Source organism: Diceros bicornis, chromosome 11 (genome assembly GCF_020826845.1).
Source record: "Diceros bicornis minor isolate mBicDic1 chromosome 11, mDicBic1.mat.cur, whole genome shotgun sequence".
NCBI classification, from domain to species: Eukaryota; Metazoa; Chordata; class Mammalia; order Perissodactyla; family Rhinocerotidae; genus Diceros; species Diceros bicornis.
The window spans coordinates 52,998,919-53,013,559 of record NC_080750.1 but is presented as its reverse complement, the minus strand read 5'-3'; the positions used below and the strand labels follow the sequence as shown (position 1 = coordinate 53,013,559).

The 14,641-nt window shown below is 33.4% G+C and overlaps 1 protein-coding gene across 1 annotated transcript in view; it reads right to left on the bottom strand.

Moving 5' to 3' along the window:
• TLL1 (tolloid like 1) overlaps nt 1-14,641 on the bottom strand; it is a 196,890-nt gene that overhangs the window by 106,752 nt on the left and 75,497 nt on the right. Inside the window, exon 2 of the mRNA XM_058550317.1 lies at nt 2,590-2,700. Coding sequence (XP_058406300.1) covers nt 2,590-2,700 — 111 coding nt within the window. The remainder of the gene's footprint in view (nt 1-2,589; nt 2,701-14,641) is intronic.

Genomic DNA, 14,641 nt, shown 5'->3' with positions numbered 1-14,641 from the left:
TATTAGGTGGGCCTGAAACACATATAAATAATTTAGGAGGCGGCTAATTATGAGGAAAAAAAGAAACGTCTTAGTTAATATTAAAGTAATTATAGGAATAAAAGTAATTATTAGAATTTTAAAAAACAATGTTTCAAGACTATTAAAGACAATAATGTTTTTAATAATGTAATATTTAGCAATTTTGAATAATTTTTATAGTAAATGAAATAAAATTATGTGCAGAAATTTCATTAAAATAGAAAAAAATTCATAAAATAAGTAGTTATTTCACATATTCTAAAAACAAAATGAAAATATACAAACTACATAAATATTTGTGGGAAAAACTATACAGTTTAAAATAGGAAATGAGAAATATAGTCAATCTGGCACAAGCTAACAAGAAAGGGAAAAGATAGAGTAAAAAAAAAATAAAATATAGGATACATTTACATTGTTTGAAATTAAACAGTACAAGTTACTTTCAAATGTGTGTACCTTTCACATATATATTTAGAATAAATGTTTTTTATGATTGACGGTATAATCTGTTTTATGCTATTTATCTAAAATAATGGTATTTTTTTCCTCCAGTTATTACTATTTCAGAGCTTAACTATAAATGAAATGACAAAATTAAATAGTATTAAAAAATTTTAAATTACGGAAAATGAATACCCTCAAAACCATGGAGGGACGATGGATTAAAGAAACGATCTGAATAAAGCTTGAAGCCAAGGAAAATTTTAATAAAAACTGATAAATGTAACATGATAAATCTAGGATTTTGTTGAGTTGTATCATTGTTCTCTTGTCCAGGATGCATTGTCTCTGTGGCTGTGTTAAGTGTGAGATAGCAACTGGAGAGTCTGTCAATTAACGTATCCTACAGGAATGTACTATCTATGATTACACTGCAAAGCAAACTTTTCTTCCCATATTTGGTATATGTTTCAGAAAACACTGTCACCACATATAACAAAGGCCAAAGCATACTATTTTTTTAAGTAGTGTGTGTTATTATTTTAAATAAATTCCTTAGGTTTTATCATCTTATATAAATTTCTTAGACATGATAACAGTATTTTGATTATATAGAATAATGTCCTTATAAAGTGCATACAAACTCACTTAATATAAAGTGCTATGTTGTCAGCAATTAATTTCAAAATGTTGTTTTATACACATTTATGCATATATGTGTATAGACACACAGAGTAAATATGGAAAACCATTAACAATTGTTGAATCTCAGAGGTGGGAATACCAGTGTATTGTGTTTCTTGCACTATCCTATCAACTTTTCCATATATTTGAAATATATCACAATAAAAAGTTACAAAAATAAGCCAATATGACCTCGATAAAATAATTTTTTTTAAAGTTACAAAGAAATGTAAATTGGGCAAAGGAAGATATTAATTCACAGCAAAAAGTCTTCAGTCTATAATGTATTTGTCTGCTAAATACCATAAAGGAACTATATATTTTATTTTCCATGGAATAGAAGAAGAAAATAAAAACAGTATTGGACATGAAGGGAGATTCAATGAAATCAAAAAGCATGACCAAATGAATTTTTAACTATAATTACAAAAAGAAATTTTAACTTTTTAACCTTGCAATTTTTCTCCAAAATAAAATACAGAACAAAAACAGTATCAAAACGATATAAAGAATTTCTAAATTTTAATTAAAAATATTTTTAAATGAGGGCCGGCCTGGTGGCACAAGCGGTTAAGTGCGCGCGCTCTGCTGCAGCGGCCCAGGGTTCGCCGGTTTGGTTCCCGGGCGTGCACCGATGCACCGCTTGTCAAGCCATGCTGTGGCGGCGTCCCATATAAAGTAGAGGAAGATGGGCACGGATGTTAGCCCAGGGCCGGTCTTCCTCAGCAAAAAAGAGGAGGATTGGCATTGGATGTTAGCTCAGGGCTGGTCCTCCTCACAAAAAAAAAAAAAAAAAAAATTTTTAAATGAGAATGCAAATAACATGTTAAATATTACAAGTCTCATAGAGGCATAATTCAAACATGTTCAAACAACTAAAATTGAAATTTTCTTCTGGGTTTTCATAAAAATTATAGATGGATAGATAAAGATATATTAATTTTTATAAATGTTTGTTTATAATTACTCTAAGAATAATTGACATATTACAACTCAATATCCAAATTGGAGGCAACCTAACATAATGAGTAAGAGTACGAAATTTGGCCTTGCTCACAAGTGAATTTCGGTCCTGATTCAGCTGCTTCCTGGCTATGTGACAATAGGCAAACTATATAACCTTCTAAACCTCAATCTCCTCACTTGTCAATCACAGTTATATTAGTAGCTACTCTCAGGGGGTTGTCATGAGGATTCAAAGAGTTAATATCTGCAAAGCACTTAAACCAGGCCTGGCACATGGTAAACACTACAACATGTTTGTTAAATAAATTAATTAATGAAATGAAAACTATGAACAAAACCTACATTTCCAAATAGGCTCATCTGTATCCAAAAATCAAAGTTGATCAGCAGGACATTAAAAATGAGTCCTTATAGCATTTCAAGAGTATATTTTCTGGAACATGAACACCAATTGAATCAAATAATCAACTGTACCTGTGGTATGTCCAAGTTTTCCAAAAGGGTTCTGTGTAAGGTCAATTGTCCTATCAATTTGAAAGATATTTAAGTCTTCATCATCTAAGGCAATATCACCCCAAAACACAGCTAAAAAAGAAAAGTTCAATTAAAATGTAAAATATTTAAGAGTAAAATCAATGCAAACATAGTTAATTAGAAAAACATTGCTGAAAACATGGAAATGTGGTCCATATAGAGACAGACAGATATTTCATAAAGTAATTGTAACTGAATATCTTGGATCTGTTACAGTATAATACGAGCCACCTGGAAAAGGGTATGACCCACATTTTTTTACTATGACGTTTGAGGAAAGGGGAGGAAAGTCATTTCTTTGAATGAAACAGTCAGTGATTTATGCGGGGTTCTAAGGAAAGAGAATTTGGCCATCATGGCTATTTCCAAAAAAGTGAAAATCTGATAAGAACTTCCATATTTACAGTGGATGCTTGTGACCAGCAACAGGTCTTCACTGACAGGAAGAAGGAGAGAGAGGAGCAACTAAACCATGTGCTACGGTAACTTTATAAAGCAAGGTGAAATTAAGACAATAGAATATTGTGCTGTCATAGCAACTTCTTCATCACATTTTTATAGAATTATAATGCACTTTCTCTAAAGATGACATTGCCTCTGAGTCTTTATAAAACGTACACATAACTACCAAAAGCAATATTTAAGTCAATATTTATTTAGGCAATGACTAGGTCCTAGGTCTTTGATCTTTGACGACAAATAAGACATGGTCCGTATTTTCAGGTGCTTCAAAATCATTACCCTAAATCCTGGAAACTCTCTGACTCTATCTTTTATACCCAGCCTTTCATGCAACTTAATAAAGCAAAGCTCTATAAACCCTTGTGAAAAAAAGGGAGAATTCTTTCATAACCAGTATGTGAATTTCTCTTTTAAGGTTGGAAGTATATATTAGCATTAAAAAAAATGGTCCCCTTGTTTATTGGAGTCCAAAACTAGACTAAATCAAGCCCTTAGTACTGTCAGATGTCAAAATATAAAACCTTTAGGAAACATAGCAAACTTTAGAGAGAGAATAAACTGTCATGAGATAGTAAAACATTGACAAAGGCCTTGGAAATTCTGGGATATTTGTGTCTTGATACAGGTTTACAAATTTTCTCTTTTAAAATTGTCTTCAGATATTTCTTCTACAAAACCAAAAGGGAGAGGAGGAAAATACATTAAAAATGTAGGAAGTGACAAAATTCATGCTTTTCAAATCACTTTTACTGGATTCAAATCTTAATATTTATGAATTTAACCTATAAAGAACTAGTTAATATAGTTAGTTAATTTATGAAATTTAAACTTCAATTCCGAAAGCTATACAAGGCTTTAGGCTTTGATCAAAACTTTACCATACAAAATTATTTACTCAGTTTAGTTCCCTCATACAAAACTGACATGAGATAAGAAGCGGTTAGATTTATGTGTAAATCCAGCAAGTGAGAAAATAGAAATTAGTTTAAGGTAGGTTGTCAGTTCAATATAAGAAAAAATCTTCATTAGAATTAGAATTCTCTCATCTACCTCTCTCTCTCCTGCCCTACTGCCAATGGAATGGCAGTCTGTAGAAGTAAAGAGATGCCGACTATCTTTTACTATCATAGGGACAAAGTAATGAAAAGTCTGTAGAACCATTTACTGGCAAAGAGGCTGGTCTTGGTGCCTGAAATTGAATCCAGACTCTACTCCGCTTCATGCAGTAGAAACCGCTGATGCCCGCTGCCCCTAAAGCGAGACATCCCGAGAAATAGATGGCCTGCCTAAATAAAATATTTTGTCCATTATATAAAAGTCTTGTTAGTTTTCAGGAAAATAAATTTTGCACTGTTTCTTTTTTTTCCAAGATTTTATGCTACTCTAAGGTATTTACCAAGTTTGCTAGTTATTTAAAACTTCCAGCACGTCTGTTTACTATGCAAATAGTTGTGGGCATTGACTGGCAGCGACTCCAAGCCTGGCTCTTCCTTTCTGGCTCTGTGCTGGGGGGAACTAGAGACACTAAAACAGTGATTTCTAACATTAATTTGCATAGGAATCACAGCGGATCTGGTTAAAATGTAGACTCTGATTTGGTCTGGAAGGAGGCCTCAGAGCCTACATTTTAACCAGCTCCCATTATTACAAATAATTATCATTGTCATCATCTTTATTAGTATTATTTTTTTTTTCTGCAAGAATAAACTTTTACTCCTCTCTGAATCATCTGGTTCACTTGAAAACTGAGGCACGTAACCAAACAAAGTGTAGTTTGTCAGTGCAGCATTTATATAGTAAAAGGAGTATGAATAAAATAAAACAAATGTTTCATATTTTTAATTTCTTGTAACAACTTTTCACATGTAATAGGATTCACGTCTTGATGGATTATCAAACACAGATCAACAGTCCAAGGATATAACACTTCACAGAAGCAAAAACATTACTTCTGGGGAGAAGAAAAGGCCAGATGATTTTTCAAAGGAGACGAAACAGTGCAGGAGTACATAATCCCATTTTTTATTTATTGTTATTTTTTCTGAACTAATAGCTTCAGAATAGCTTTCTGGTACTGAATATGCCATGAATTGCTTCAATAGAAAACCAAATCTTTCTTTGAGAGCAAGCTCAAAACTGCTGTGAGTTAGTAAGCCAAGTCATTTATGTGCAGACTTGGTACACTGTAGTCCATATACATCTTTAAATTTTGATATTATCAACAGAAAAAAATAGACATCTTAGAATTTTCAACCTATCACTTAGTTTAAAATGCACAATTTCTTTCTTAATATTGCACACATTTGAAAGTTTCCTTAATTCATCTTCTACTTAAATCTAAGTGTCCTATTGCTGGATGCTAATATAGTTTATTTTTGCATTGGTACAGCAAGCTGGACCATGATAATTTATATTAATATGGATTTAGAATTTGCATTATAATCTAACATATATTTGTCATTTAGGCTCTGTGGTGTTTGTAATTCTCAAGTCCACTTTGGAGTTTTGTTTTTCTCTCTCTTCAGTATTTTCTATTTATTTTGCATCAAAAAACTAAAATTAGAGATGATCAGTTTTGAAAGTGTGAATTATCACTCATTAGCCCCATTTAATACCGTGATCTGAGGTTAGTGCTATCAGAACCAAAAGCAATATGGGAAACTGGTTATAGATGACAATACTAGAGAAACGCCCAAGCTCCATTAGAATATTTACTACTGTTTGGAATTCTGCTTGAATTCCTATGGTCAAAAATGGGGTGGAGCTAACCAATAGGCCAAAACAGAATGTCAAGAAGAACAGTTTTGAGACAACGTGGAAAACCACAGGTTTTGTTTTTCTCGTGAAGGTTATCTGTATTCATTGTACTACAAAAACAATTTTTTTAATCGGAGGCCAAGACAGAGTGCTTTTATTGTCGTAGGCAGAGTAAACACATTTTATCAAAGAGTCTATGGTGAGAATAAGCAATCCAAGATTGTGATTCCCTACATCCTAATTTTAAATGACATCTTTTCCACCCACTTCCCGATTCCCCAGTGATCTTTAGAAGCTGGGGTCCAGGAACCAGTTTTAAGGGGGCTTTGAGTCTGTGATTTCCTAAAAGCTGTATGCAAAAAATATGTATGAGTTTATAAACACAGTCACCACATGTTCTGCAGGGGAGAGGTCCACAGTAGACTGTCAGGAGGGATCACATGAAGAACCACTACTTTTGCCAAATGCAAAGCCTTTCAGTCTACTTGGGAGAAAATACTTGCAAACAAAATACCCTCAAGAAAATAAACATATTTACTTGAATTAATGTGAAGATATTCGACAGCTGGTTACTACTTGACAGCACACTGGAATAGATAAAATGATAGAGTCTCCTCAGGCATTACCTAAAGAAAGTCCTCTCAGAAATCCCCGCTCCCCAGCTACCCCAGTTAGGTGTCTCCTCTGCTGCCATCTCTTGCCCACGCCTCTCTGTAACAGGCCAACACATAAGATCTCATAATGTTTCCAACTCTCCGATTCCTCAATCTAATTTTGAAAATACTGACCACAGGAAGCATGTGTTGCTCCTCTTTAAGCCCTCACTGACAGAGTGCCTGACATAAAGTAGGTCCTCAGTATATGTTTTAAGGCACAAAAAAATGTGAATGAGAAAATACCATGGATTGAGGTATAAGTTGTGTATAACAAAATGAGGCTAGGCATGCTACATACTTCACAAATTTGCCTTAAGACCCAAAATACTAGATATTGGACCATTACAAAGAATGAATATTTCAAATCCTTTCAATCTAGAGTGGACTACTGCTATCTACTTTAAAAAAAGAAAAATCAATTAAAAGGCAGCTGTCTTTTTTTATTCCAGTCGTATATATTACTAAGTGTAGTTATGGGAAATGTGTCCCTTTTTTTCTAGCACCACACTGATATGCTCAGGAAATACATGACTGAAATAACAGATCAGTTATCTTGAGATTTATGGGATTTGGAGAGATAGCTCAAAGATTCGACAATAGCCAAGAGCAATTGCTTATTACACTTTTTCCATATACAGTTTAAACTTTCTGTTTTTATTGACATTGGATTTAGGGAGGAAGAATGATGTCATGTGAAGGCCTGACAAGGCTGCTTTGGCTGCTCTAGCCTACAATAAAGGCCTAGTGAAAATTTCCTCAGACAAGGGCAACAGTGAAGGCTCAAAAGTCAACTATTTTTACATGATTGACAACCACCATGCAAATTCCCAAGGAAAAGTAAGATTTGGCAAAAGTTCTAATACATACATTTTGGAGACAATGTCACACTATTTAAAAGAGAAAATAATTTTCTGATGGCATTTTGTATTCACCGAATAACTCTTTCCTCCAAAATTACACACATGAAAGTTAATGTAATTTCCAAGTTTGAGAAACAATTAACTAAAATTTTAAAAGCTCTTGATACAATACAATAAAAAAAATCACCGGTATATTTTTATATAGACTCTGAGAAAGAGTCCTCAAAAAAAAATAAGGATAAGAATTTTTTTCATGTAGTACATTTCTTTCTTAAACTTGTAATAATAAAAAGAAAGTATTTGCAGTCTATTTTAGTGGTTGTTCATAAGAACGTATCCCATGTAATGTTTTATTTAAAATATTTTATAGTTTTTTTCAAAAATCTGCATTTTCACTTCTACCATGTACTATCACATAAACTGAATAAAGTCATCCAATCTACGATTAAAAAGTGTGCATGCAGGAAGTACAAATGACGAGTTAATTAAATGGTTTATTTCCTTCCCTCATAAACTGGATTGAAAAGTACCTCTGGGTAACATGACTATTATCTTTAAATACAAGTATCTTTAAATACTTTAAAACAAGATTCTTTTATCTACCAAGAACAGATTTTTTAGAGAAAGGGGGTGTGGTACAATATAAAAAGCTAGATGCTGTTTGGATCAATGATAATAATAATAAAATAAAACTGTCCAAACACACTCCAAATTTAGAGGTCGCTTCAAAGAACACAGGACTGCTGGGGCTGGCCCAGTGGTGTAGTGGTTAAGTTCGCATGCTCCACTTTGGCAGCCCAGGGTTTGCAGGTTTGGATCCCGGGCACGGACCCACACACCACTTATCAAGCCATGCTGTGGCGGTGTCGCACACATAAAGTAGAGGAAGATGGGCATGGATGTTAGCCCAGGGCCAGTCTTCCTCAGCAAAAAAAGGAGGATTGGCATCGGATGTTAGCTCAGAGCTAATCTTCCTCACATACACACACCAAAAAAAACACACTGGCCTGCTGCTTGAGTTAAACAATCTTTTTCAATTGTTTCCTGAACCAGAAAACACAGTATAATCTCAATGCAAAATCAAACGTTGAATCTGAAATGCAAAACAAATAAACATATGCATATACATACACATATACATATACACCATGCTAGAGCAAGGAATATTCCTCCAGAACATGGAGACATTTGATGATAAAGTCATTTTTCATGATATTAATGAGTTTCAAGATGAATCTCGATTATCAACAGATTCTGAACACAGAACACAAGCAGCAAGTTGTCTTTTTTAAATCTTTCTTTTTCTGTTTCAAATGCAATTTTACATTATGGATATGATTAAATGCTAAATTTTCAAATAAACATATCTTTCTTTTTAAGTCAGAAAACAAAATGTTTCCCATAACAAAAGATCCATTGAAATACAATATCAATCTGCATTTATAGCCCACAATGCCCATGGATAGGATTTCTCAGGACATTTTTAAAATATCACCCATACCACAAATATTCATTTCAAACTCTTTGCCTCAAAAGAGAACATCGACAGAAAAGAACTTTGATCAAGAAATGTAAAAACAAATATTGAAACTTTTTTTGTTTACGGCTTAACATTTTCTGTCACAAGCTTTAATAAAGTGAATTACTATAGTTCGTAAGTTTTTAAAAACTGTCATTCTTATACTTCTTGAATAATGAATATGTAATCAACCACTACCACATTTAGTTTATTTATATTTCCCACATCATACATCTTGTAACAACAGAGCAAACACTTGCTTTTTTCTTCCCTTAAGCCTGTAATTATTTACATTTGCGAACAGTGTAGGAGTCAACTCTGATACGTCTTTTTTAATTAAGTTTGTTTACTTTCTAAATATTGACACCAGCTCTTGGAGTAAATCTTGATGTCTTCCTGGTAGTGAGACTGTTCATGCAAATTTGCTATTTTCAATATTCTAGTGATGTTTTACCCACTGGCTGGTCACCTTTTCACTCAAACAGAAGAATCTTTTTTCCCACTTTTTTCCATTTTTATGTAGTGTACTGTTATGATGGGCTAAGAGAGAAAATGTTGCATCTTTGTAAAAGATTTCCTCTTGGTCACAAGTCAAAGGCTGGAGTCTTTTTTTTCGTTAATATTCCCCACCACACAACCCACAAAACATGTGCTCAATGAAATAAACTTTACAACATTTAAAAACTCACTGAAATCCTAAAAACTTGACTCCACATCCTAAAAACTTGACTTCTGTTTCTTCTCTTCATAGTCTGAGAGATCTTAAACAATTGGGAAGATAATTAAAAGGAATTTTATTTACTACAAAACAAGCAAAAAATTGAAAGATCTGTGAAATATCCTGTCAATATTATTTACAATGTTTTAAACTTTTCCTTAAAAATTCCATCAAGTGTCAGTAACTGATACTAAAATCAAATGGGTGGTGCTTAATATTAATAAAGTAACTTCATCAACATTACCTCATTTGAGCCTTAGAAAATTCTAGGATATTACTAATCTGCTGACAGAATTTGCTTTTTTAAAAACTCACCATTCCTTATTGCCTATTGTATTATAATATCTACCCTTTACTTGATGTAGAAGTTTATTATCACTGACTTTAGGTCATCTGTTAGAGTTACTAGATTCTGAGTCGGAAGCATTATCTGTCTAAAAACTTCAATTTGAGGTCATGCTGGTGACCCATTTTAACCACATAAAGGTCTCATATGGGAAATAAAGAAATAGGTGGTCACTTTCCTTTTAGATTTGCAGAAACAAGGATGTTACCTGCACTGGCATATAGAAATAATGTACTTGATTGAAAAATGGAAATGATCTACAAAGGGAGTACTTACTAAAGGAAAATAGAGTTCCTCATAACTTGCATACTGGAAGGGACAAAGCCACCAAAGACTCTGCTTATTATCTACTTGCAATATTAATGTTATTGAGTAATCTGCTAGTAATGTTTCAAGCCTTGAGATAATAAAGCAGAAGAAAATCAATGTTGAAATAGAAAAGAAACACATGCATATTAAGTAAATAAAATCTTTATAGATACCAGGAAATTATAGTCCTTAATTATGTCATTTTTTTAATTTAAGTACTTAGAACTGGACTGGTAAGTTTTAGCTAATAGATATAAATTAGAAAATTGGCCATTAAATCCTCCAATTTCTCTGTAATATTACTGATGAATTAATTGTAAAAAGAAAATAACTTAGAAGTTAAAAAAAAACTACCAAATGTGTATCACAAACAAAAATTATATATTTAATATTGAGCAAAATAATGCAATTGGAAAAAAACCTATATATCAATTTACTTTAATAAAGTCATTGGAAGCTTATAAAACAAACCAATGTCTAAAAAATGAAAAGTAAGTTCATAAATAATGAAGCCCCCCAAAAGAATAATATGTTTAAAAACCAATGTTTAAAATCCATTTTTTCTTGAATTTCATTAGTAGTTTCTTGTGAAAAAGCAAATGAATGATTGTTACAGCCATGGTCTCAGAGAAGAAAGTAACTCAAGTATGCAGCCAATTGTAATGATGGACTGTCACTCCGAGATACTCAGGATTATGGTAGTTAGAGCTAAAGGCACAGAACTGGTAAAACCAGATACTCTGGGAGCAGTTGCTAGGGTGATGTGACTAATTCTAGCAGTGAAATCTATTTTTAATATTCCTTGCAATGATTCAAAGGAGCCCTCAAGTTCTTGAGCCTACTGTAATTTTTTGAATGGTAAAATAGGAAAATAGAAGGCTAAATAGTCAATTTAAAATTTTCTTTGAATGGTTGCTAAAAGTGCCTACCTAATGTGCTAAATTATTTTTTTCCAGCTTTATTGAGATAAAATTGACATGTAACATTGTGTAAATTTAAGGTGCACAATGTAGTGATTTTATATACATAAATATTGCAAAATGATTATCATGATAAGGTTAGATAACACATCCATCACCTCAAATAGTTACAAATTTTTTTGTGTGATGAGGACTTTCAAAATCTACTCTCTTAGCACTTTTCAAATATACAATACAGCATAGTTAACTATAGTACCACACTATGATGTACTAAATTATTAATCCATTAAGGAAAGGGATTTGGGGTTATTTTTGAATTCCCAGTACCTAGAACAATATCAGGCACAAAATAGAAGTTCAAAAAATAATAATTAATAATAAAATAATCTTTTAATTTTTAATATAATAAAAATAATATATACACATATTTCCTATCTCCAACCAATAAATAGCCTAGAAAAAACGGATAGCCAACACAGTGGTAATAAACACCACTAGGTTCCAGAAAAATTTCCCAGTAAAGAAATCAGAATTCTTTGAAAAAAATGACTGATTCTAGGTCTGAGGTAGGAAATAAGATGAACCTCGAATATATTATAATACCAGAGAGCAACAAGGCTGCCAAAGATTAAAGCATTGTGTTAAAGAATTCAGGAACAATTCAATCAGCTCCCACTGGCCAAAAATGGGACAATTTGAGCATTGATAAGGATAATAAATGATTGGATTGAAACACATTATCAAATATGTTTAAGTCCATTAGTTCACTAATAATACCAAAAAAACAATTGAACACCTTTGGAGGTTGCTAGGAAATCAACTCATTTATTTTACAAACATATGTATAAAAAGAAATGGATTTTAAAAAATGCATTGCCTTGGCCAGCCCCAGTGGCCTAGTGGTTAAGTTCAACACACTCCACTTCAGCGGCCAGGGTTTGGTTCCCAGGCACGAACCTACACCACTCATCAGTGGCCCTGCTGTGGCGGTGGCCCACATACAAAAAGAGGAAGACTGGCAACAGATGTTAGCTCAGGGTGAATCTTCCTCAGCACACACATACACAAAAAAAAAACCACATTGCCTGATAACTAGTGAGACTGGGTATTCATACACACATACTTGGAACTCTTCCTCTTTTGTGAATTTTCCATTCCCATTCTTTGGGATGGTTTTTCTTTGGAAGGTTTGTCCTATGTTTATTGATTATAGGTGCTCCTTATATACTCTGGATACTATTTTTCTCTCATTACAGTAGTTTCTGGTTCATAGTGAGTACAGTTTATTAAATATACTCAACTTAAATAAATGCATTTAATTTTAACAAAATAAATGTTGTAACCCTTTTCCTTTATATTTTGTGCTTTTGAGTCATATCTAAGCAACACATCTTTTTCTGAGGTCATAAAAAGAGTTTCGTATATTCCCTTAAAATTCTAAAACCTACTTTTCACTTGTATGTCTTTAGTCTACATTGAACTATTTTTTCTGTAAAGAATGGCCATCCTGGGCCAGCCCCCATGGTCTACTGGTTAAAGCTCAGAGCGCTCTGCTTAGGGGGCCCAGGTTCATTTCCCAGCACGGAACCACACCACTCCTCTGTCAGTGGTCATGCTGTGGCCATGGCTCACATAAAAAAGAGGAAGATTTGCAACAGGTGTTAGTTCAGGGTGAATCTTCCTCAGCAAAAAATAAAAAAATAAAAAAGAATGGCCACCCTTTTCCAAATATCTACAATGCCACCTCTGTCATATATCGAGACCCTCTATTCTGTTTCATCAGTATGTTAGTCTTTAATACCTGCAGTATTGATAAGAACCTCTTTATGATGAATCTTTATATCTAATACGATTAATTCTCATCCTACATTTTCAAAATTTGCTCAGTTGTTCTTAGCAGTGATTTTCCATATGAATTTTAGAAGCAGGCAGTCAAGCTACAAGAAAAGTTCTAATGAGATTTTGACTAGAATTGCATTGACTCTATAAATTAACATAGAAAAAACAGTCATTTTAAAAATATTTAGTTTGCACATTTATGATCATATTTCAGCTTATTTTAATTTTATTTGCCTCTTCCCATAAAGGTATAACTTTTTCTTCATAAAGATCATATATATGCCCTGTTGAATTTATTTCTAGGTAAACATTCAGATTTTGTTGTTATAATAAATACCAATGTTTTAAATTATATTTTCTAGGTGTTCCTTGTATGTAAGAAAATAATTTTTACATTTTGATCCCATAGTCATCAGAGATGTTGAATATTTCCATTGGCTCCAATACATCTCTTGCATTTCCTATGAAGACAATTCTATCAATTGAAAGTGATAAGCTATGTTCATTCTTTCCAGTTCCAGTGTATGTGTGTGTGTGCATGCATGTACGTGTGTGTGTAAACTTCTTTTGTTGTTTTATAAAATTCCTAAAATGTTAATATTGAAAATAAGCAGTGATAGCAGGAATATCTGTCTTACAACTTTTAAAGGGAAGCCTTCTAATATTTTAGCACTGTCTGTGCTTTTAGCTAAAGGGTTTTGGCAGATACTCTATCTGGTCATAGCAGCTCTTATGTTCTTATTTGAATTTTAGGATTTTGATTTATAAAACAGATTGGCCAATAATATTTTTTCACTTATTTTTATAGTCTAGTTTTAGAATCAAAGTAACAGTAACCTCATAAAATGAGCTGGCAGACATTATTTCCTTTGTAGTCACTCAGACAATTTGTGTAAGAATGGGATTATCTGTTCCTTAAATAGTTGGCAGAAATTATTTATAAAGTGTCTGGGCATGGTATTATATTTAAGAGTAGATTTTTTTTCTTTCTTAACAGTAGCCTACATGTTTCCTGCCTCCACCGCCCCTGTAAATACGGAGCAGGCTGGGAGAGTCTTTTCCATGGTGGTTTTTAGAGGATGCTTTGATGGGCCGCCCAGATCCCACCTCGTTTGAAGAATTTATCCCCAGATGCTGGAAAGGTTGCTGCCTGAAAGACTTCACCTGTCAGCCCTTTTGGGTGAAGACTTGCCTCATTCATAGCCAAACCCACTTCCTGTAGGTAGCCAGCATCCAATGACTGGTAGAGGAGAGTATATAAGGTATAGTCCCCTCAATCTAACTTGGGACATCTCTGATGGGTCAAGCTAGCATCAGAGCTCCAGATTTGTCTGAGACCTTCAAGACTACATTACAGCCCAATATCTTCCTCTGCCCAATCTTGCTTCCTTCCCTTCCCTTTCACAAGTGGTGAGCCAACAATTCTCCCTGATAAACTGCCACATGCTAATCTCCACCACAGTCTCCTTCCCCAGCAACCCAACCTGTGGCATTTACTGCCAATATTGGTACACATAAGCAGGCACTAAAATGAGATTTTGGCAGTGGAGATTTTTCAGTGGCAATGAGAACTTCATCATTGGTTGTAGGTGGAACACAAATAGCC